At 36.8% G+C, this 23291-nt stretch overlaps 6 protein-coding genes and 1 long non-coding RNA gene across 9 annotated transcripts in view; 6 read left to right on the forward strand and 1 right to left on the reverse strand.

Annotated features, from left to right (window-relative positions):
* The first annotated feature begins 390 nt into the window (after window positions 1-390).
* Window positions 391-3634, forward strand: LOC111490762 (heterogeneous nuclear ribonucleoprotein F-like). Its single transcript, XM_023139359.1, has 2 exons — window positions 391-511; window positions 2521-3634. The coding sequence occupies exons 1-2, from the start codon at window positions 498-500 to the stop codon at window positions 3281-3283; spliced, it is 777 nt and encodes a 258-aa protein (XP_022995127.1). The 5' UTR covers window positions 391-497; the 3' UTR covers window positions 3284-3634.
* An 882-nt stretch (window positions 3635-4516) lies between these two features.
* Window positions 4517-4861, forward strand: LOC111491400 (cyclin-dependent protein kinase inhibitor SMR9-like). Its single transcript, XM_023140316.1, has one exon. It carries the CDS (start codon window positions 4517-4519, stop codon window positions 4859-4861), a length of 345 nt encoding a protein of 114 aa, XP_022996084.1.
* Window positions 4862-8132: 3271 nt separating this feature from the next.
* LOC111490751 (nuclear transcription factor Y subunit A-1-like) lies at window positions 8133-12442 on the forward strand. 2 transcript variants are annotated; one of them, XM_023139342.1, is made up of 6 exons: window positions 8133-8331; window positions 9850-10110; window positions 10179-10294; window positions 10465-10536; window positions 10917-11081; window positions 11667-12442. In XM_023139342.1, exons 2-6 carry the CDS (start codon window positions 9852-9854, stop codon window positions 12081-12083), a joined length of 1029 nt encoding a protein of 342 aa, XP_022995110.1. In that variant the 5' UTR covers window positions 8133-8331; window positions 9850-9851; the 3' UTR covers window positions 12084-12442. The 2 variants fall into 2 exon arrangements, with proteins under 2 accessions (XP_022995110.1, XP_022995109.1); XM_023139341.1 differs by having other exon boundaries at window positions 8135-8331; window positions 9847-10110.
* An 829-nt stretch (window positions 12443-13271) lies between these two features.
* On the forward strand, window positions 13272-14601 carry LOC111491401. The gene is made up of 2 exons (XM_023140317.1): window positions 13272-13560; window positions 14342-14601. The coding sequence occupies exons 1-2, from the start codon at window positions 13272-13274 to the stop codon at window positions 14599-14601; spliced, it is 549 nt and encodes a 182-aa protein (XP_022996085.1).
* On the forward strand, window positions 13437-18670 carry LOC111490723 (calcium-dependent protein kinase 8-like). Of its 2 annotated transcripts, none has more exons than XM_023139292.1 (9): window positions 13437-13560; window positions 15555-16117; window positions 16258-16381; window positions 16813-16956; window positions 17086-17238; window positions 17341-17456; window positions 17526-17693; window positions 18022-18252; window positions 18347-18670. In XM_023139292.1, exons 2-9 carry the CDS (start codon window positions 15608-15610, stop codon window positions 18494-18496), a joined length of 1596 nt encoding a protein of 531 aa, XP_022995060.1. In that variant the 5' UTR covers window positions 13437-13560; window positions 15555-15607; the 3' UTR covers window positions 18497-18670. The 2 variants fall into 2 exon arrangements, with proteins under 2 accessions (XP_022995060.1, XP_022995059.1); XM_023139291.1 differs by lacking the exon at window positions 13437-13560 and adding an exon at window positions 14975-15266.
* A 1103-nt stretch (window positions 18671-19773) lies between these two features.
* LOC111490754 (cinnamoyl-CoA reductase 1-like) lies at window positions 19774-23235 on the forward strand. Its single transcript, XM_023139345.1, has 6 exons — window positions 19774-19964; window positions 20140-20309; window positions 21300-21491; window positions 22085-22247; window positions 22431-22617; window positions 23008-23235. The coding sequence occupies exons 1-6, from the start codon at window positions 19844-19846 to the stop codon at window positions 23150-23152; spliced, it is 978 nt and encodes a 325-aa protein (XP_022995113.1). The 5' UTR covers window positions 19774-19843; the 3' UTR covers window positions 23153-23235.
* LOC111490795 overlaps window positions 22827-23291 on the reverse strand; it is a 12306-nt gene continuing 11841 nt past the window's right edge. Inside the window, exon 3 of the long non-coding RNA XR_002719621.1 lies at window positions 22827-22951. This is a non-coding gene — a long non-coding RNA (uncharacterized LOC111490795). The remainder of the gene's footprint in view (window positions 22952-23291) is intronic.

Here is a 23291-nt window from a genome sequence, read left to right on the forward strand (position 1 = left end):
TTCATATTTTCTGTCAGCAGGAACCGTAGTCACTAATCTCAACGTGGAAAATGGATACGGAAGGTCACGTGGTAGCATGGTCCAAGTAACCCATTCGAACTTTTCAACCACACTGAGCCCACGAGGCCCAAATTCCACGTGGGCTTCAGCCCGTCTTTCTATTTTATCCTAATCTTTTAAAAAAAATTGAAAAATTATAATTTATATTTAGTCTATAATGAAAATGTTACATTTTTATAATTAAATTTTTAATTTTTTTTTATAACTATTTAATTTTTGGAAACTGTGTTTATCTTTCTACTCGAACAAATTTGATGGGCCTGTCGGGAATGAAAAAGGAAGGGTACGGGTCCATTCAGGCGCAGTGAGGTCTCAGCTTCTCACGCTTATTTAATATTTACTTCGCAATTTGGATTCAGATTTCACAATTCAACTGATGCTGCGACGCCTGCCGCTTCGACATCAACAACTGGGCATCCCCCCCTATCAGCGCGACCATGTTCTATCGAGGGTAAGTTTTCTCTTCCCCTGATCCCTATTCTCAACTTCATTCTATTTCTACGATTCTTTTCCCCACAATTCTTGTATTTTGACGCCGATTTGGGGTTCCAATCGCTTCGTTTCTCTCTACTTCCTGTGTATTTCTAAATTGATGAGGATTCCAAGCTTCTTTTCACTAATTATTCTTACGTACCGTGTGTTTTCTTCTTCATTCACTCTGAGTGTTTCGTTCTTTCTTTTATTGGATTAGAATTGTTTAGAGGCTTATTTTGTTAATTTCGAATCTCCGATTACGGGTATGATCGGGTATGCGTGGATTTTGTTCTTTAAGGTTCTTATCGCTTTGTAAATGCTTTGCACGACCGGATGCGTAGAAGCAATTTCATATGATGTATGGATGAACTAGCAAAGCAAAATAAAACCGAAGTTTTAACTTGAAAATTTTGGATATTTTCAGTTTGTTGTTTCAGTGACTCTAAGTGGTTGGATGATTAATTGGCTAGTTTATATGGTCTCGAAGACTGGGTTGTTGAATTGTCATCAATTAGTTTAGGTATTGGGAACGCCTGAACTTTAATTTTTATTGTCTTAACAATATATGAGATTTGTTTTAGAATGGGAAATATACGCTTGGTTTTTTTTACCTGTTGGAGAGAGATTAGATAATGAGGAAAGGGCATGATAGCAGGAGGAAATATACCCTACCTTGGTCTCCCCCATTGGGGTTCACATAAGATCCCTCAATTTTCGGGAATGGATGGACATAGCAAGAGGCATAACATATTACTTGTATCTCTTCAAATTCCTTTTTCTATGGCCAGGGCTCTGGAGTAATATTTTACTGATTTCTCCTGGCATGATGATTCCTGGTCAACAGGCTTCCACCTTGTGTCAATTTGTATCATTCCGGAGCTTCCTGTTATTTTTAAAGAGATTCGGGCATTGGCTATGTAATCTATTGTAATTTGGCCCTCGTTTTAACGTGGCATTAAGTCGAATGAACCAAATTCTCTCTTATCACAAGGTCATTTCTAGTAAATATGATGCTCAAACGAATGGATGCTCTCCCCTTCATAAAACTTCCAGCACCCAAATGTTCAACCCTCCGGTGAATTTCAAGAGAGAATTTGGTCTTGGGAGAATTGCTGACCCCAAACCCTCACACTGGCACCTTACTGTGAGAAACTAATGTAGATAGAGAGCTAGCTGTCAGGATTAAAGATACAATGACCTGGAAACCTGGGTTTTTGAAAACATCTCAAGGATGAGGAAGTCCTAAACTTTTTAGAACTTTTCTAGGAATTTAGCTTATTTAGGCCATTCCGCATGGAAGCCAGGAGAAATTTGGAGCTTGGACATATGTGGAAACATGTCCTGCAAGTTTCTTTTCACCACCTTGTTATCTCATGTCCAGCCATTCAAAAAACTACGGTAAATTGCATTTGTAGGAGAAAGATTACCAAAAAGATTTAACCCTTCTTATGGTTACATATTGGAGAGTATTGAACACCTTTGAAAAGTTGCAAGCAAGATCGCATTCCTCTTTTTTCTTTAATCTTCAAACTGATGGATAATATGAAAAGCCATCTTTCCTTTGCTCGATTTTGTGGCTAACCACTGGAGCAACACTCTTGATTAAAACTTTTTTGGTAATCCTGAACTATGAAAGAGGATCAAATAGTCTTTTCGTCAATTCTAGCTGTTTGTGTTGATTGTCAACTTTAATGTAGTCCTTTACTGAAGCGTCTGCCATTTTCTGTATTTATCTTCTGTGTTTTCGGAAAATACTGAAAGTTTACCCACGTTTGTTTTACGAGAAACTTGGACTCGCAGATCTATATTCTTATAGCCCAGGAAATTATCTGCTAGTTAATAGATGCGTGTAGGAGTATCTCTTCGTTATCTGCATACCAATGAGTGGGAGAAGTGTGGATATTTTTCTTATATTTGATACATCGATTTTTTTTTCTCTCTCGAGATGGAATATTGATGAGGTTTCTGTTTTTGTTCGAATTGAAGTTCATATGCTGATGGTGGTGATGGTCGTGAAATGGGTGCAAAGCGTCAAAGGATAGTTGATCAGGGATCTTCTTATTATGGGACTTCTCCGGGTGCCGGGTTTATGTATAATACAAGTCCTTATGCATATGTTGGTCAGCCACCACCGTTTCCCGTTGTCAGACTACGGGGTCTTCCCTTCGATTGCATGGAAACTGATGTTGCTGAGTTCTTTCATGGTCTGGACATAGTTGACATTCTTTTCGTCCACAAGAGTGACAAATTCACAGGGGAAGGTTTTTGTGTTTTGGGCTATCCTCTGCAGGTTGATTTTGCCCTTCAAAGAAATAGGCAAAACCTGGGCAGGAGATATGTTGAGATTTTCAGGAGTAATCGACAGGAATACTACAAGGCGGTAGCAAATGAAGTTTTTGATGCCCGGGGTGGTTCACCAAGAAGAACTGCACCCAGGTCGAAATTAAACGATGAGGTGAAGGACTTCGCCGAACACACAGGTATATTACGTTTGAGAGGACTGCCATATTCAGCAGGCAAGGATGACATACTGGACTTCTTCAAAGGTTTTATCTTATCAGAAGACGTGATTCATCTAACACTGAATTCAGAAGGAAGGCCAAGTGGGGAAGCATTTGTTGAATTCGCAAACGAGCAAGACTCGAAAGCAGCGATGTCCAAGGATAGAATGACACTAGGTAGCCGTTACATAGAGTTGTTCCCATCATCCCAAGAAGAGCTCGACGAAGCTATCGGCAGAGGACGGTGACACCAGCTATTCTATTCTATTCTATTCACTGTGTTTTCTTCAATTACTATGTTGTTTTGAATTGGTTTTGGAGCAATGAGGTTTATGGAGGAGTTAGAAGTGAATAGGAGCCAAGTTTGGTTGTGTTCTTATGGTGACCATACATTCTCTCTACATTCCAGGACCATTGTTAGCCAGACAGAGCAGGTTGCACTAATCGCTCAAATTTGTGAAAAGAATTTGGTCAGAAGGGTTCTCTTTATGTATTATTAACCATTTCTCTGGGTAGACGCTGTAGTTGGTGGTTTATAATCTCTATCATATTTTTGTGTTTAAATTAAAGTTGAAGGGTAGAATGAGAAAGATGGGCCACTCTATATCTGTTGCTAAAATTTCATTTGTTTTTTCAAAACTGGAACCTAGACAGATTTTCCTCGGCTAAAGTTTAAATTGAAAAGATGGATTAATAATATGTATTTAATTAATTAATGTTGTATTAAAAGAATTAACACCCTCGAGAAATATTTTATTTAAGAATAATTAAGGAATTTATAATTCCACCACATTGATATTATAATAATAAAATTCACAATTATCCTTACATCACCAACACACATTCTTTTAACTATTTGCTTCTTAAAGAGAAGCTATAGAGGACAACATTTTTATTTTCCATTGGATTTTTATTTATATAGCAATAAAAAAAATAAAGTATTTATCTAAAAATTGATTCCCAGCGGGCAGCGGGCGGCCCATGCCCTAATTTGAACTAATCAAGTTAGGAGTAATCCCAAGAAGGGTGCCTAAAAATTTGAACTCTATCTCCCTCCTTTCTCTCTCTCACTGATTATTTGCCTCGGGTAGCGGGCAGCCTACCCTGATTCTCTCTGCTTATAATGAGCTCGAGACGGACACAAGCACACTTGTGAATGCGAACCCCCCTTTCCCTGTCTCTCTCCTCTTTCTCTCTCTAGGGCTTTGTGGGTTTTTGAACTTCAATCCTTCTCTTCAATGGGTGTCTTCAAAATTCTCTGAAATCCCTTCTGAAAGCTTTAGTCTTTGCAGAACCCCATTTTACAGAACCCTGTTCCTTTACCAATAACACCTTCTATTTTGTTCCCCTAACGTTGTTTTTGTTGCTTGCTGCCTGTTGGTTGGTCTTGTTTTTTGTTTTGTTCCGCTTTGTCAAATTCCTCTGCTACTCAAATCGACCAGTCACCAAATTCCTTCAAAATGGCTCCTTCAGGAGGTAAAATGGCGACAAGACCCAGAAGAAATATACCCAACTCCAAGCTGAATAAGAAAATGAAGAAGACAACCACGAAGAAGCCACAGCAGCCACAGAACCAGATTCCGCCGCCACAGAACGACGTCGTTCAATTTCCTGACGACGACTTCGACAACGACGACGTCGGCGGCGGCTACAGCACGCCAAAAGCAGAGAGATTCAGAATCCCGGAGATTCTGACATGTCCACCGGGGCCGAAGAAGCAAAGACCCGTCTCCGATTGTTCCTTCCGGCGATCGCCAATTGCCTTTTTTGCCCCTCCGGAATTAGAGCTCTTCTTCTTCATCTCTCGACCGGACATTTCAGTTTGAAGCTCAAAAACATCATTAATCAAAGCTCGCGTGTTCATACAACTTTTACAGACATTTCAATCAAAACCCACTTCTTATTTTTCTCCTCTTCTTCATTAGATATCAATTTGAATAAATTTGGGTTTCTTCTTTTTGTGTGTGAATTTGAGGCTAAAATGTGTTTGCTCTGTAATATTACCATTAATATAATTTTATTATGTTCTTGGAATTTTGAAGAATTATGGACTGCGTTGTGTAGGGTTCGAACCTGTCCCACACCACACAACTTTTGGGCTGTGATAATCTCAATTTTCAACCAGTGGGTCTCTTTAGTTTGAAATGAAATGGGTCAATGGTGGCTGCCATTTTCATGCTGCTCTGTTTCTTTCCTTTCTCTCTTTCTTTATGGGTTTAGGGTTTTGATGGTACCCAGCCATGGCGACGGTGCAGATTCCAAGAGTGACGGATGAAGAAGATGATGAGAAAGCGAAACGTCGCCGTATTGGACACCAGAAGGCTGCTGTGACTCAGAGCGCAGGTGCTCTGTTTCCCTTTACTCCATACATTCCACCTGTACACGAGAATTTGAGTGTGACAACACCTCAATACGTCAAAAAAAATTCCCATTTTCCACGTGGAATTTGCATTTTTTAAGGCTTCATTAATAAAAATAAAGTTTAGGTTTTTTTTAAAAAAACTAATTTCTTTTTCTAACGTAATTATAAAATTGTGGAGTGACAATTTAAAATACCTATTTTTTAATAAATATATTTTTGCTAAAATGTTTTTATATCATATATTTTTTTAAAAATAGTGTTTTAAATAATTACTATTTTGTTTATGTACCAAAGGGTATTATTTATTTTATTTTAACTTATTATTATTATTATTATTATTATTATCATCATTATTATTCTGAAAAGTAACATTATTATTATTTGTCTGAACTGAAACTAACCTCATCCAAACAGTGCAAGAGAATCCAATGAACTTAACTCGTGCGGCTTCCCAGTCGCCCTCTCAAAAATATTATTATTATTATTATTATTTTCTTCAAATTTTCCTATTTTCCTATTTATTTATAAATAAAAATTTTAAAAATATGGAAGCCCCACATGTGTTTTTGGCACAATCTTTTAGAATAATACAGAGAGAGAATTATTTTTAAATTAAAAAAAAAAGTGAGAAAGATTAAAAGTATTAATCATATTTTTTAAATTTTATTCTTATTTTTTAAGAGTTTTTTTAACATTTTCTTAAAATAAAATGGTATAATACAAAATTTTAAAGTTGAAAGTTAATTTTTATGGTTTTCCTTCAAAAAAATATATGGAAAAATATTTTTAACTTTTTAAAATTTAAGAATATTAATAAAAATATATATTTTTTTTTATTAATTTAAAAATAAAAATAATATCTAGCAAGCATGTGATTCATTATACATATAAAAGAACAATGTCTTAAATGAAGCCAGTCAGCTTTTTAGTGGTCAACTATATAAAATAATAATATTAATTAATTTAATTAACCATCCTTCAATTAGCCATTGATAAACCGGATTATATTCCAAAAAAAAACCCTAAGAATATATGCACATGTGATTGCGTTGGGAAATGTTTGTCTTTAACCTACCAAAGTCTAATCTATATATTAATTACAAGTATAAGATATAGATATAGAATAGCTTATAATTAATTAAATAAGTTGGGCTAATTAATAGTGTTTTTAACCAATTTAATTTTATTTATGAACATCTTCTTATTATATTAACTAAATCATCCATCAGTAATTTTGTCTCATTAATTAATATTATCCGTTTAGAAAATATGTCAAATCATATTTGAGGGTTTGAAGAATCGGACTCGAATATGACCCAATCAATTGAACGGTACTTAAATCAATAATTATTATTAAATTTAAAAACTTAAACTAGCGGGTTAAATGAAAATGATTAAATTTAAAAAAATCCTAATTATATTTGCATGGTATATTTAATAGATTGAAAATTTTAACAAAATTTAATCCTTTTTTCAATATTCAAATTAAGGGGTTTTGTTTTTTTGTTTTCTTTTAAGAGGAAAAAAGGAAAATATATATATATATATATATATATATATATATAAGAAAGGAGAGCTGAGATGGGCCTGATAAAAGCCTGAAAGCCTTGTATCTCTAACGGGCCTCGTCCAATAGTAGCCGCGGCCCACGTTTCATTTTCGTTCTTTCAGCCCATGATTCGGCCCTATCCCATATATGGAAGCAAAAATGACTAAACAAATTTATTTGTTTATTTAAAAAATGCATAATAAAGGTTTCAAAACTGTCCATTTCGTAATTTCACACATAGATGAAAACTCTTTTATACCCCTATATTTGACTAATTATTCCAAGGGGTGTGATTAAAAGAGTAAATTTAATATTTATTGAATCATAACTCAAAGTGACCTTTGGATTACTCCCCATAATTAGGCTGAGGCCTTTGGGGACTTGCTAGAGCACCCAATCATGATTTCTAGGTACAAAGGCATGCTTATATGAACTCCAATAAGCTGTAGCGACTTAGATGATGCCACGTGTCATGCATTCAATTATTAACCTTCTTTGTTAGTACATCTCATAATTATTATTTTTCCCACTTTCACCCTTATGACATTATTGAATATTTTAATATATCTTGTTTTATAATGTAGCAAAATAATAATAATAATAATGAATAAATTCCATGAAATAATAAAGTTATCAAGTTATAAAATTGTCATCGTATAATTTCCTTTTAATTTGTTGTTATTATTATTATTATTATTATTATTTTGGAATAAAAAAAGAATGAAGTGGCACATAAAATAACTAACCCATGATAAAATGACCTGCGGGTGATATGAGAGGATTGGCAAGATGAGTAACAACGGTTGAAAACAAAATGCATTAAAAAGATGGGATACGTGGCATGCGCTGCTGTCGATGCTTTAAAGAGGCGGTCCCCACATTTGCGCCAAGCGTTTCCCGGACTTTGCTCGTCAAGTGCGTGTCACGTGGGTCAAAATATATTATCCCATTTTCCCTCTTTTTATCCTGAAAAACAAATTTCCCTAACCTCACCCGTCCGTGGCATTCCTTAGCTCACGACCCACGTCAACTGGGAACCTGCTTTAGCCGGTTTTGCTCGTCTCAACTCAAAGGCGTCGACTTGGAAGAATCTCGTAGTTTGAAACTGGAAGGGCCGGTTGCTGGTGGAAGAGTAGCTGGAACTGAAGTCGGGTCCCGCAGTGGGTGAGGTAACAGTAGCCGTAGCTCTTGAATTTGAGCTGCCAGAAAAGGGTCTTTGTTTTTGCGCTCTAATTAACAGTGCTTTAATAAACTATGAGAATCGCTGAAGAACTTGATTGACTCTTCAATTTTTCTTCATCCCTTTCTGTTTTTCTTTATCTCACAGATTCCCACCGTCTTCTTCCTGAATCCAGCGCTTCGGATTTCCTCAATTTTCTCTCCAAGTGAGTTCCTATCTTTCCTCTAACTTCATTTTGCGAGATTCTGGTTCCCATCTCTCTTCTTTTCGATACCTAAATTTACTCTAGGGTTTTCTTAATTCGGTTCTTTTCAGTCTCTTCCCTTTGGTTTTTTTATGTTCGAGTATTGTTCTCGTTGCATGGAATTGGGCCAGCTTTGCTTTCTGAATTCATGCGACTAGGATTTGGAAATTTGGATCACTAGAGTTCACTTGGTTGGTTTTCTTTGTTTAGAGAATAGAGTGGAATTAGGATCTCGATGGGAATTTAGTAGTTACGAGTTCGGGCGATTTTTGCTCATGTATTTTCAAAAATGAACTCGCGCCGTCGTATTTTGTTGTTTCTGCTATCTATCCCACTTTTTTATAGCATTTGGTTCTATTTATTGTCTGCATGTGGGGATTATGGTTCGCGCAATCCTGAATTGCCGAATTCGGATTGTTTGAGTCAACTTGCGGCGCAGTCCTGAAAATTGTTTTTCTGTTTTCTTGTTTAATTTAGATGCCGTGCAAAGTAGGTTGGAATGTCAGTCGTCTAGAAAACAAGCTGAATATTGAAGTGAACGTAATCTATATAACTCTTTTAGTTACCCCCTGCCCTTGCATGTGGATCACTGGTATGCCCAGCTTAAACGTCAAAGAGAACTTATGTAGAGAGGGGAGAAGATTTTAATTTCAGATACTGAATTATGATTTGATAATTGTCTGGAGCGTTTATGGAGGGTTCCTCAATATTATCCTGCAATTGATCTCCTCTCAACATTACAGGAATTGGTTTATGTTTTGGATTAAAGATTATGGATGATCTTGGCTTTCTGTTTTTGAGTTTGTTAAATATGCTACACTTGCATCTCTTCAAAATTAAAAGTTTAGGAGTTCCAAGATGTGATTTAGCTGACATAAATAGAGCATTCACGATTCCAGAATTCTTCAAGCACAAAATAGAAACTTATTTGGTTTCTGTCTTCCGTATCATAGAACCCAATAATTGGTGTTAAGTAATCAGCTTAGCTGGGAAGGCCTGAAGAAATTTAAAGGTGTAGAGCATTTTGCTTTTGTAAGGTCCTAAGCCTCGTTCAAAAGAATAATGAGCAATGCTCTGTACAGGGATTGGACTAAGTTAAAGCATGCTCTGGGAAATGGTTAGATGATCATAAATCGAAGGAAATAAAAAGCACAGTTAATGGTTAAGGATGGCACTTGCTGCTGCTTGATGTTAAGCTTTTCTTGTATCAAGAAAAATTGAACCACCCTTCCATCTGACAGAAAACTATTCCCTCCCTTTTTATTCCTTCAAGAATAATGAACTTGGAAAATGTCTTAGGTTTTTTAAACCAAGGATGCTACATCTTTCCTCTTTTCCTTTTAATGTCTTCTTTTCAATTCTTTTATCATAGGGTGATGGCTGGTTCTCTGTTTATCCAACATTGGTTCTGCATATTATGTGAATTCTAGGCGACTCCATCCTTTTATCTTTTCTAACGTATATATATTTGTTTAGAAGGTATGCAGTCAAAGTCTAAAAGTGTGAATCAAGTGGAATCTGAACCACCGAATATGCAGCAGACTGGTAGTTATTCTGAACCTTGGTGGCGTAGTATTGGGTACAATCCTATCTATCCGTCAGCAACAGGAGGGAATGTGTCCAATTCACCATCACTGGAATGTACTAATGGTGCCTCAGAATCTAATGATGGCCAGTCAATGTCAAATGCTGATTTGAATGAAGATGATGATGATGATGACACCACGAAAGAAACGCAAGGTATGGCCCTCAACTAGGATAATTTAACCTTATTGGATTGTTAACGAACATGTTATTATCAAATTCAGCTGCAAGTTATGGGCAAAGTCAGCACAACAATCAGCATGCTGTTTCTACTGCACCTAGAGTGCATGGAGGATGTATCACACAACCTCCTCAGCTTGAACTTGTAGGCCACTCTATTGTAAGCCCCTTGCTATAGTCTTGTTGATTTCCTCCTTACTTTAGAGGCATCCTTCTTGCTCTCGGAATCCAGTTTTTGATTATTGAACAACATTGGTTCTTTGAAACGCATCAGATTTGAGATGCTTTTGAATTTTGTGGAATTACTAGTTTTTGTTGAATCTTTTTCAGGCATGTGCATCAAACCAATATCAGGATCCTTATTATGCTGGACTTATGGCTGCATATGGGCATCAACCTATGGTATGTAGGTTAAAATTATAAAGATCAGGCGATGATATGAATATGCATATATATGTACATCTTACTGGTAATTTTTGCACCATATACACTAATTTTTAGCTATATATATATATATATTCTAGCCCTGGATAATTTTGATGGTACTTTTCCTTTCTGCCTCCTCCACTTTTATGTTTTTTCTTTTGCTTTTACCTTTTCAATTATCCAGGAACTTTATTATGTTCCTTGTCCAGATTTTCACTTTCTCAAACTATCATAAGTAAAATAACATATGAGTATCTGGTGAACGTGAACTAATTGAAAATTTCCAGTTTTTTTGGAAGAGATTCTAGAGTGATTATGCCTGTAAGTTTGCTCCTGACAAGTATTTCATATTGTAGGGTTATCCTCCTTTTATTGGGATGCCACATGCTAGAATGGCTTTGCCCCTTGAGGTGGCACAGGAGCCAGTTTTTGTGAATGCCAAACAGTATCAAGGGATTCTAAGGCGAAGACAAGCACGTGCTAAAGCAGAGGTTGAGAACAAACTGATAAAAGTTAGAAAGGTACAATTGCTATTCCGAATTCAGATAGTTGTCTTTGATGTACTACGGCTTGTCTCTTATATATGTTTTAGGTATCTGGGAATCTATAACGACTTTCTTAATTGTATTTTATTTTTCTTGAAGTTCATTCTTCCCTATGCTGCAAATTTAATTATAAATATTCAAAGGAGAGAAGTAACATATATAGACTGGAGGTCAACGGAAGTATACCATAAATGGTATCCATATATACAGCTGATTTGGATTCAAAGCTTTTAATTCTTGAACTCGGAGCCTTTTTAACATTTCATGTTGAGTGATGTGGTGACCGTGTATGGTCGACTCACTAATTTAAGTAGAATTCGACTGAGGCGAAGCAGGTCTTCGAAATTTCACGATTTCTTCTTGTTGTATGTAGTTCTTAATAGTTAGTTCATTACCCGTTGAGACAAATATGGCTTGGCTGACTCATATTAGTTTTTGAATGCTCTATACTGGCCCGGGTTAGATTTCAAAAATCAAATGTCATTGAGGGTTGGCTGGTTGTTGGTTCTGTATGTTTTCTGAAGTATCTCTAATATTTAGCTTGTGTGTAATGTTGATCAGCCATATCTTCATGAATCTCGTCACCAGCATGCCATGAGACGGGCGAGGGGTACCGGTGGACGTTTTGCCAAGAAAAATGAAGCTAAATCTTTGAGCTCTACTATGAAGAACAAGGAATCTGGTTCTGGTCAAGCTATATCGTCTAGTTCGTCTGGTTCTGAGGCTGTGCCTGGTGCCTTGACTGAAACCTGGAATTCCTCGAATAGTCAACAAGAAGCAAGAGCCCAGTTGCATGAGTCATATGAAGCTCGTAGTTATGTGAATGGCAATAGCCATTTTCATAATTACAGTAGCTTCCAAGCTTCTTCATATGCTTTACTCTCTGGCGAGAGAGGTGAAGATGGAGACTGCTCGGGACAGCAACGAGGAAGTATCTCAGAAAATCAGGCCGCACAGAGGCGTCTTGCAATCAAGTGAACCACCTGGTTGCGAAAATATGGGGTACCCCGTGGTTATTTGTGGGGCTACGTTCCCTGGCAGTTTTCTGTCAGGCGGCAAATCATTCTTGGCTTTGTTCTTGTGGTTGTTGCTTAAACTAAACGAAAAGGAGATGGATGATATAAGTTAGTCATTTGGACCTTAGTTCTAGTTAAGTCCTTGGAATGCTTTTATTCCATCAACCTCCCAAATTTTTACCTTGTGTAAAGAACAGACTCCATAGATTTCAAACTGTGTTCTTTTTAGTTTCAAAACAATGTTGCTATCTCGAATGCTCAACTATTATGTACTTGTGAGTGTGTTAAGGCTTGAAATGTGATCCATAATTTGGTTGCTAATATTCATCAAAGTTTTTCAGGTTCCAAATATGATTCTCTGCTATTATATGAATGCTGATTTCAGCATCGAATGAGCAATCATTTGAACCAATACACAGATTCTTTGACACCACTTGAGGCTCTTACCATTTGCCAGAGGAACACTTATCCCAGGTGTTTATTTGATTCTTACTGTCAGGTATTTATGTGATAGCGGGTTAGCATGCTCCAATTTTTTAAATGTTTTCACACTCTTATATAGAATGTTTCGTTCCCCTCTCCAACTAATGTGAGATTTTACCATTCAGCCGCACCATTCGGTGTCTGGCTTTGATACTGTTTATAACCACTTAAGCTCAATACTAGTAGATATTATCCGCTTTGGTTCGCTACGTTTCACCATGTGTTTAGGGAGAGGTTTCCACACTTTTATAAAAAAAAAATGGTTCATTTCACTCACCAACCGATGTAGAATCTAACAATTCTAAAAAAAAATCGAATATGATTTACTTTTAATATCTTAGTCGTTAAACTTTCAAACTTTAAATTCAGGTCGAGATATATAATATATTATTTAGCTTAATAATAGAAAAATAATTCCTTTGACCACAATTGTACAATCAAACTAATATTTTATTAAGGGAGAATATTTTGTGTCCCTCTTTCCGACGGAGGAATGTTCGTTACAAATCCTTGTCCCAGTTAACCAATATTCATTGTCCTAGGTGGCATCGAGGACAGCCGTATTCCGAACAAGACTAAGCTATACAGGTTGCCAAACACTGCCTCACATCAGTAGTTCTTGAGCTTCTTCTAGGTAACGAAATAACATTATCCTGAAAGCGTTCCCATGCGGCTGTGGTTAATCAGCAGCTCTCAGATGCTTTCCCTTCACTCCCTCCTCAATCAAAACCATCGCCCGCCATTGTTAGCCACCAAGAAAAGCTCCGATGTTTTGAAGACAAAGAAAGCTCACCCATTTCCTTCCCCTGCTTCTCGTCGCTGTATTGTGTGTTCAAAGGAGACCGACTCACAGCAGTTCGAGGTCGACCCAGACAAGGCCAGGCAGGCCCTTCAAGAGCTCGACCAGCAGCTTCAATCCTTCTCCAAAAAACGAGCCACCCCTCCCAAGAAGAAAGGTAATCCCCCAACTTTTCAATCCTAATTCCAAGCAAAATTTGTTGTGCCACTTTGGTTAAAGAATGGATTGAACCGATTAGATGCACATGGTCTTGATTGAATTCTGTAATACTTTGAGGAACTGGGTATGATTAGTAACCGTGAAATCATCGAGGTCGACTAATTAAGTGGTTGATATAAGTTCACAAGTAACATAGGTATGAAAGTTTATGTTGGAAGTGAACAATATTATATCATTGTGGAAGGTTGTGATTACTAATATGGATACTTGTTGGTGGATGAAAGTCCCACTGTATCCTAATTTAAGGAATGATTATGAGTTTATAATCAAAGAATATTATCTCCCCGTTGATATGAGACCTTTTGGGGAAGCCCAAAGTAAACCCATGAGAACTTATGCTCAAAGTGGACAATATCATACCATTGTGGAGAGTCGTGTTCATCTAACATGGTATCAGAGTCATGGCCTAAACTTAGTCATGCCAATAGAATCCTCAAATATCGAACAAAGGACTCCAAAATAAAAGGAGTCAAGTCTCGATTAAGGGGAGGCGTTACATTGTTCGAGGGGAGGTGTTGGTGGATGAAAGTCCCATATCAGCCTTTTGAGGATTGGTACAACATTGAATTGTTAGTCAACTTGAAAGCTAAAACAAAACTATAATCTATGGAAGTTCTTGATTTATGGTAGCTTAGAGCAAGAAGGGCTGTTGGCATTGGTGTGTAAAGAAACTGTTCTTAAGCTGATTTGGAGTGTTTTAAAAAAAACAACTTTTGCAGTTGTTGAAGGCACAAAGCTTCCAAGAGATCAAATGAGAGGAGAAATGGCAGAACTTTCAGAGTCCTTTTTAGCAAACTCTGCTGTTGTTCTCTTCATCTTCTCGATTTTCTACAATGTGCTGTTCTATGCAGTCATAAAGCCCTCCATTGATACTCCACTGCCAAGCTCAACCAGTTCTGAGACACAAGCCACTGAGCCACCAGTCTTGCAGCTGCTACCACCTTCATCTTTGTTCATATCCCCCTCACTTCTTAGCTAAATCTTTTACCATTCAAGAAATGATATTACACAAATTTAACATGGGTGCTGAATTGTACGAAGAAAAAGTTATGAACATATCAAACTTTTATAATTTAGCTAGTTTTATTCTTAAATGAGAATTCTGTACATTTTTGTTATAGAAATTAAGTGGTTGTAATTAAATTCTTGTAATTTTATTACTGGCCACATAAAAAAAACGTAAAGAAAAAACTAATCTTAAATTACAAGAACAGTCATGATTCAATTCTCAAATTGTTTGGTTAAAATTAGACCGTGAATTACTCGAAAATAACATTTAGTTGACTTGTATATTCGATAAATTATATTTTCTGAAATGTAATGATTATAGTAATAATTTCTTACAAATTAAATTATAAAAAAAAAGGGAGTTTGTGGATTGAAAAGGAGGGAAGGAGGTGGGGGAGAAGAGCCTCGTTTTGTCTTCCGTCTTGGTTGAATCCAGGAAGGGAGGAGAGAAATTTTGGAGGAGAAAGGGAATTCGGAAACTCAAGCAATCAATCAATGCCTCATTCACGTTCTTGAGATTCATCTTTCTCCTTCAAATTTCAGATTCAAACGACTTCAATTTCTCCTCCCGGCTAACTTCTCCGGTTATTCCTCCCGACGTTGTCGCGATTCCTGAATTTCAACGAAAATTTCCAGGTCGGTTTCTGATTTCTTGGCGATTTTAGGTTTCAATGCGAATAAATCTTTAGGCCTTTGTGATTGTTATGATCATGAATGGGTATCTCTGTGTTAATTTTTCTTTTCTTTTTGTTTATGATTCCTTGGAGCAAGTGCGTGCTTGATTCCGATTATGACATCTTGTGCGATTTTGGATTTGTGTTTGGATGAAATCATCGTATTGATTATCTATCTCAGATTCTCAGCTTGGTTCGTATTGTTTCTGAGAAAAGCTTTGGATCTTAACTTAATATGTTTGTTTGATAGGGTTTGAAATCCATTAAAAGGTCGGAGCATTTAAACATTTCTGGATCTTGGCGATGGGTAATTGTTGTGCTACTCCTACTAACACTCCGGCTAAGCCTAAAGGTAAGCACAGGAAGAGGACTAATAAAGTTTCTAACAAGGATGGCAGGAACTATGTGAATGGTGGTGGTAGCAAGCTTCAGGTGTTGAAAAATCCAACTGGTCATGACATTTTGGCTCATTATGATCTTGGTCGTGAGCTTGGCCGAGGTGAATTTGGTGTAACGTATTTATGCACGGATACTAATACAGGCGAAAAGTTTGCTTGTAAATCTATATCAAAGAAGAAACTTAGGACTGCTATTGATATTGAGGACGTGCGAAGAGAGGTTCAGATCATGAAACTTTTGCCTGAGCATTCGAATATTGTTTCGCTGAAGGATACTTACGAGGATGATCAGGCAGTTCACATTGTGATGAAACTGTGTGAGGGCGGGGAGTTGTTTGACCGTATTGTTGCAAGGGGACATTACACAGAGCGTGCAGCGGCTGTTGTTATGCGGACAATCGTTGAAGTCGTTCAGGTGAAAAGAAAATGTTGATTAGCTTTTAAACATGTACTAATCTCTTGCGAGTTTAGTTTGAACATGTACTAATCTCTTGCCATATTTATGTTGATTTTGACACTTTTGTTCTCAAGAAGTACATGCATTTTATGTTATAGGTTTGTCATAAACATGGAGTGATGCATCGTGATCTCAAACCAGAGAATTTTCTTTTCGAAAATAAGAAGGAATCGTCCCCATTGAAGGCAATTGATTTTGGACTGTCTATCACTTTTAAACCAGGTATTACGGATTGTATTCAATTGACATGTGAGACTCATATGATAACAACTTAAGTACACCGCTAGCATATATTGTCTTTTTTGGGCTTCCTTACCAGACGTGTTTTAAAAACCTTTGAGAGGAAGCTCGAAAGGGAAAGTCCAAAGAGGGCAATATCATTGTGAGATCCTACATCAATTGGAGAGGAGAACGGAACATTTTTTATAAGGGTGTGAAAACCTCTCTAGCAGACAAGTTTTAGAACCATGAGGCTGACAGCGATACGTGATGGGCCAAAACGGACAATATCTGCTAGCGGTGGGCTTGGGCTTGGGCTATTACACACATTATCGTATTGTTTTTGTTGTGCATTCTTGTTTTGTTTGTGTAGTTGCACTTGCCACACCTTTTTATTGTTCATGTCATGAACATTAATGTTTCCATTTGATTAGGTGAACAATTCAATGAAATAGTAGGAAGTCCTTATTACATGGCCCCAGAGGTCCTGAAAAGGAATTATGGTCCAGAAGTTGATGTTTGGAGTGCTGGGGTTATCCTCTATATTTTACTCTGTGGCATCCCACCCTTTTGGGCAGGTTTGAATTTTGTTCTCTTCAGCCACTTCATGTCTGGAAATAACAGTGAATCCATCCCACCATTAGTGTAGATTTTGTTATTCTTTTTCAGACTTCCTCCTCATGAGTTGCATTCCAATTTTCATGTAGAAACTGAACAGGGTGTAGCACAGGCAATTATTCGCTCGGTCATTGATTTCAGGAGAGACCCGTGGCCAAAAGTCTCTGAAAATGCAAAGGATCTTGTAAGAAAAATGCTTGATCCTGATCCCAGGCGACGCCTTACTGCCCAGGAAGTTCTAGGTATATCGTGTGTGCGGGCTTCACATGCATCATTCTGAGGTCTAGTTCTTGTAGTTCAGAATTTGCATACAATACCTGAAATATCACCATCGCTTTGTGCAGCCCATCCATGGTTACAAAATGCTAAGAGGGCTCCAAATGTTCCATTAGGCGAGACAGTGAAAGCAAGGCTCAAGCAATTTTCTGTCATGAACAAGTTCAAGAAACGAGCTCTAAGGGTAATCACAGAAGTTCTTGAATAGATTACTTGAGTTATCAATGACATTTCATTTGATTATCGTCCTCAGGTGATCGCCGAGCATTTGTCGGTGGAGGAAGTTGCTGGCATAAAGGAGGCATTCGATATGATGGACGTGGAGAAGAGGGGCAAGATAAATCTGGAGGAGCTGAGAAGTGGATTGCAAAAGCTTGGACAACATATTCCAGAAACAGATCTTCAGATACTAATGGAAGCTGTATGTAAAATTCTCTGTTTTGTAGTACTTTAGTATCCTTCCATAAGTGTAGATATAGAGGCCAATGATCTTTCGAAAGAAATCGAAAAACGAAGCATGATTAGTCTTATCTTACGAAACTTGCACTTGTCAGTCTGTCCTGAGAAGTAGTAATATGTGAGATCTCACATCGATTAGATAAGAGAACGAAATATTCTTTATAAGGGTGTGGAAACCTCTCCGGCTGACGGACGGGCCAAATCGGAAAATATTTGTTAGCGGTGGGCTTGGGTTGTTATATAATCGGAACTCTTAAACACAGTTATTGACTCAAATTTTGCTTGAACAGGCGGGAGTTCATGATGATGGAACTCTAAACTACGGAGAGTTTGTTGCAGTTTCAATCCATCTCAGAAGAATGGCAAATGACGAGCACTTACATAAAGCTTTTGCATTCTTTGATCTAAATCAGAGTGGTTTCATCGAGATTGACGAGCTTCAAGCTGTGCTAAATGATGAAGACGAAACGGATAGCGAGGATGTCATCAGTGCCATAATGCACGACGTTGACACCGATAAGGTCAGCATTGCCATTGTGTTCCGAAATAGCTGAAACGAGTTCAGCCCCTCCATAGATGTTGATATAGAACCCTTTTTTTTATTCGTGTTTGTAGGACGGATGCATAAGCTATGAAGAATTTGTAGCGATGATGAAGGCGGGAACCGATTGGAGAAAAGCATCGAGACAATATTCACGAGAAAGATTCAACAATCTGAGCTTAAAGTTATTCAGAGAAGGATCATTGAATCTTATTAGTAGCTAAGGTAGAGATGAAGGGTGTGAAAGGATGAACTCATTCAACTGATATTTGAAGAATGCAAGAAAGAATATACAAATATATTTATGATGGGTTTTCTGCTATTCTTTTTTTATGGTAATTATTAATATTATTACACATCATTTGATAATATCGAGAATTTCCCATTTTGAGCTTCCATTTGTGAAAGTAGACAGAGAACACTTTCTGGGATCTTGTTGCCAACCTCCATTAATGATGACTTTCAAGTTCATAGCCTTGTAGAGAGAAAGAAAGAGACATAAAAGTTCTTTCCTTATTTTCTGCAAACATGGCTTTGATGTTGAAATTCTTCTGTTCAAAAACAGAAGATCACAGAAGCATTCTTTCATCATATATGTAGGAGATAAATGTGTGAATTGTGAATGATGATTCACTTGTAAGAGAGAATCATGATCGGATCAAAGTTTTAATTTGCAGTTGAAATGGTGTTTGTTCATGTGTTAGATCAATGATGAAGCAAAAAAAACAGAGAAAGACATAGCAGAGAGATTCATGGCAGGCTGCCACTGTCATGGCGGCTGCTACCAACTCTGGTCGCCCTTGCCTACTATATATCAACCTTCATATTCTCGATCTCGAAGTTGGCGTTCGAGCTGTTGGCATAGCTGCCAGAAGTGGAGGTCTTGATGACAGTAAAACATCATATTCGTTCGAGAATGACGGTAATATGTAACAAGTCAAAATAGACAATATATGCTAGATGTGAACTTGAGATGCTGGACCCCTAAGGAGTGGATTGTGAGATCTAGAAGAGAACGAAGCAAAGTCTCCTCAATTCTAACATATAATATTAAAAGGTAGTTCAACATATAATATCGCTCAAAGTCTCTTCAATTATTTTACTTTAAATGATTAGACTAATAGGCCCTAATTTTTCTAAATTCATTTATTCTCGCTTCATAAATTATATCCTATAGTCTAATTTCTCAAGAGAAAAATTAATTTCCATCCGAAATTGTAAGCTCAAACTTTTAGTTAATAATTTAAAATATTTTTTACATATATTAAAAAGGAAAACAGATCAAATAAATTTTAATTTGATTTTTAAATTTATTCCAATAATTAGTATATATTTTATACAAGTTGAAAAATAAATAAATGTAATGCTAAAAATTATAAAGAAAAAGAAAATTATATAATAATTCTAACGCCTATGAAAAATAAAAAAAGTTAAATTATAAATTTAATTTATTTATCGAAAATTAAAAAAAGAGTAAGTATATATATGGGGTTAACTGAGATGCCACGACTCCATCATTCATAATCAAGAAATAGAGAGAAGGTGTGCGCCAAAATCAAGAGAGGGAGAGAATGAGCGGCGGAGCAGCGAAGACTGTTTGCGTCACCGGCGCCTCTGGATACATAGCTTCTTGGATTGTTAAATTTCTTCTCCAACGAGGTTATACCGTCAAAGCCAGTGTTCGAGATCCAGGTTTCTCTCGTTTCTCTTAGTTTTGCTTCTTATTGTCGAAGCTTTCTCATCCCCAACGAATGCATGTGGAAATTGACAACCTCTCTTGAGAATATTGTGTTCCGTAGTAATTTTATTGCATATTTCCTACTGTTTTCCGGCTTGTTTGTTGATTGGTTTTCGTTTTGTCCCATAGCTGATCCAATCAAAACTGCGCATCTTCTCGCACTGGATGGAGCTGCTGAGAGGCTTCATCTGTTTAAAGCCAACCTCCTAGAGGAAGGTTCCTTTGATTCTGCTGTTGAGGGTTGTGAAGGGGTTTTCCATACTGCTTCTCCCTTCTTTCACAATGTTTCAGATCCTCAGGTATTAATTATGGATTGAGTTTAGAAAATCTCAGAGTTATTGTATTGTGTTAGATATGTTTATGATAATTACTGTGTTGATGATGAAGTCATTCACATATCATTGCGAGTAACACGATCACGAACATAATGAAAGCACGCTTAGACATGCTTCATATGTCCATGAAAAACTGGATTATGAGCTAGCTGAATGGATGACTTGTTACCACACAAGATACGAGGTGGAGAGGCACTATAAATATGTAAATCTTTGAGGATCGGTCGAGGCCAAAAGAGGTTTGCAGCCGTGCTAGCTAGTGCACGGTATTTAGCCTCAGTAGAACCCCTAGAAACAGTGGATTGCTTCTTAGCAGCCCAAGAAATAGGATTAGTACCTAAAAAGATTACAAAACCTGGTGCGAAACACCTACCCTGTTTCAAAAGAGCGGCATATTCTTCTGCCATTGCATTTTGCTATCCGAGTGTTTAGAAGCTTGAGTACAGAAACTAGGCTCAAAATCAGGAGTAGAACTAGGAAAAGCAGTAGCTGCACAATTACTTTGCTTGATTATCAGTCGGTGGAACAAAAGAATCATCAGTAATATGAGGTTCAGATTGTATATGAGGTACAAATATAATACTAATTAATATTCATTTTAGTTGAGAGATGAAACCTCTTTGAAGAATGGTGGATTAACATATAGCAAGGGATTATCATCTTATGGAAGAAGAACCCCCAAATTTTTTTTATTCATTATAGAAGCAAGAAGACTTTGTTTATTGTTCAGTTGCTCTTGTTGATTTCTGGTTCTAGAATCTGTTAACTTTCCCTTCTATGTGATTGTCTGGAACTCTGTTTCACTAATTTTAAGTTCATGGAAGATAGAACCAGCAAATTTTAGCTAGTTTACAAGTTAGAAGTATATGCTAGTTTGGCTGCTCCTTAGTAATCATGAAATCTTCCATGATGAAAAATGTAATTTTAGCCTTTTAATCAGATAATTGTTTTCAGGCTGAACTTATTGATCCTGCATTGAAAGGAACACTGAATGTTCTTAATTCAGTTGCAAAAGCATCGTCTGTCAAGCGGGTTGTTTTGACATCTTCGATGGCTGCGGTTGCTTATAATCGACAGCCACGTAATCCTGATACAGTAGTTGATGAAACTTGGTTTACTGATCCTGAGATTTGCAAGGAACTGAAGGTATCCGTTTCTTTGATTTTTACGTTCCTGGCTTCCTTGGTATAAAGACACGCACAAACAAAAAAAAAAAAAAAAAAAAAAAGAAAGAAGTGTGTAGAAATGAGCATGGCTTGTTAAAAAGCTAAAGCTTACTGTGCGAGGTCACACAATTATTTAAAACTTTCTTCAGAAATCATCTGTTGACTTGTGACAAAACTACACTTAAGGTACCATTTACTTTACTATTTTCTTGTGATTATATGAGCTGTAAAGTAGATTGTATGTTGTATGGAATTTTGTGTGCCTTTCATCCTAGGATTGTCTTCTTAATGAATATAAAGAACATTGGTAATTTCAGGAAATTTGCTTAATGTTATGTTTTCACAAACTAATAAAATTGCCTGAAGACAGCAAAGAATGAAAAAGTATCCTGAGATGGTTAGATGTACTTCATTCAGTTTTGTGGGCATGCGGATAGAGAAAGAGTAGCCCAACAAACGACTTGATGCGTGCACGTTATTTGAAATTCAACATGCATCTTTAATTTCCTAGAGCTTACTGAGTTATGATATCGAGGAGATAAATTATATCCTCTGTTTCCTTGTGGATTTCAGCTTTGGTATGTGCTGTCCAAAACTTTAGCTGAGGAGGCAGCATGGAATTTTGTAAGAGAGAAGGGAATTGACATGGTTACCATAAACCCTGCAATGGTTATCGGTCCATTATTGCAGCCAACATTGAATACTAGTGCAGAAGCTATTTTGAAATTAATATCTGGTACTTGTTTGGTTGTTCCACTGTCTATACTTCTCAAAACATTTTCCCTTTAACCGAGCTGTTTGTCTTTAAGGTCAAGTGCTTCGTAACAACGAACACATACATTGTGTTGGATCTTGTCACGTAGTTTGAAAAAATGTCTCCTTGGTGCTTAATGCTTTACGTGGTTTTAATTTGAAGCAGGAGCAGAAACTTTTCAGAACTCCACATTTGGATGGGTTAATGTCAAAGATGTTGCAAATGCACACATTCTAGCCTATGAGATCCCATCAGCCAGTGGAAGATACTGTTTGGTGGAGAAAGTTATTCACTATTCAGGAATTGTCAAGATTTTACATGATCTCTACCCTTCATTGCAACTTCCTGACAAGTAAGTCTTCCTCATCCACCCCTATCCCAAGCGACAATTAAAAAAAACGACAGTTTTCTAATTTTCAAAGCCTCGTTCCATGTCGAGGTTTCTTAATCTTAATTCCTTTCCAAATACTAATTCATTTGCAAACTTCATTTTTTAGCTTTGGTTTTGATTTATAGCATACATTTATTATTAATATTCTTTTAGAAATCCGGACAAAAGTAGGTTCTCTAACTTTTACTCTGAATGGAAGATTCTACAATTGTTTTTATAGTATTTCACCAACTATGAACCTTCAATCTACAAGTACTTTGCATAAACAAAAAAATCTACCAAGTACTTCATGAAGCTTCACATATTTATACTCGATTTCAACTGTGATTCAAGCTATATTTCCAACTGCAGGTGTGCTGATGACAAGCCGCAAGTACCGACATATCAGGTCTCGGTTGAGAAAGCAAAGGGCTTAGGCATTGAATTCATTCCTCTTGAGGAAAGCCTGAAGGAAACTGTTGAGAGCTTGAAGGAAAAGAAATTTATCAGCTTCTGAGCCTTTTGGTGTCTGAGAGCCATGAAATCACTGTCAGGTCATTGTTGTCAGAAGCTAATTGTGTGAATCTTCTTCTGGTTGAGAAAAAAAAAAAAAAAAAAAAAAAAAAAAAAAAAAAAAAAAAAAAAAAAAAAAAAAA

This window comes from Cucurbita maxima, unplaced genomic scaffold, assembly GCF_002738345.1.
Source record: "Cucurbita maxima cultivar Rimu unplaced genomic scaffold, Cmax_1.0 Cma_Scf00016, whole genome shotgun sequence".
NCBI classification, from domain to species: domain Eukaryota; kingdom Viridiplantae; phylum Streptophyta; class Magnoliopsida; order Cucurbitales; family Cucurbitaceae; genus Cucurbita; species Cucurbita maxima.

Bases quoted from the DNA above. Each gene is read 5' to 3' on its own strand.
- LOC111491400 (XM_023140316.1), top strand. From the start codon at position 4,517: ATGGCGACAAGACCCAGAAGAAATATACCCAACTCCAAGCTGAATAAG.
- LOC111490751 (XM_023139342.1), top strand. From the start codon at position 9,852: ATGCAGTCAAAGTCTAAAAGTGTGAATCAAGTGGAATCTGAACCACCG. The intron at 10,537-10,916 runs GTATGTAGGTTA...TTCATATTGTAG, and splicing joins CATATGGGCATCAACCTATG to GGTTATCCTCCTTTTATTGG. The intron at 11,082-11,666 runs GTACAATTGCTA...AATGTTGATCAG, and splicing joins AACTGATAAAAGTTAGAAAG to CCATATCTTCATGAATCTCG.
- LOC111491401 (XM_023140317.1), top strand. From the start codon at position 13,272: ATGCGGCTGTGGTTAATCAGCAGCTCTCAGATGCTTTCCCTTCACTCC. The intron at 13,561-14,341 runs GTAATCCCCCAA...CAACTTTTGCAG, and splicing joins CACCCCTCCCAAGAAGAAAG to TTGTTGAAGGCACAAAGCTT.
- LOC111490723 (XM_023139292.1), top strand. From the start codon at position 15,608: ATGGGTAATTGTTGTGCTACTCCTACTAACACTCCGGCTAAGCCTAAA. The intron at 17,239-17,340 runs GTATATCGTGTG...CGCTTTGTGCAG, and splicing joins TACTGCCCAGGAAGTTCTAG to CCCATCCATGGTTACAAAAT. The intron at 17,694-18,021 runs GTATGTAAAATT...TTGCTTGAACAG, and splicing joins TTCAGATACTAATGGAAGCT to GCGGGAGTTCATGATGATGG.
- LOC111490754 (XM_023139345.1), top strand. From the start codon at position 19,844: ATGAGCGGCGGAGCAGCGAAGACTGTTTGCGTCACCGGCGCCTCTGGA. The intron at 21,492-22,084 runs GTATCCGTTTCT...TGTGGATTTCAG, and splicing joins AGATTTGCAAGGAACTGAAG to CTTTGGTATGTGCTGTCCAA. The intron at 22,248-22,430 runs GTACTTGTTTGG...AATTTGAAGCAG, and splicing joins TATTTTGAAATTAATATCTG to GAGCAGAAACTTTTCAGAAC.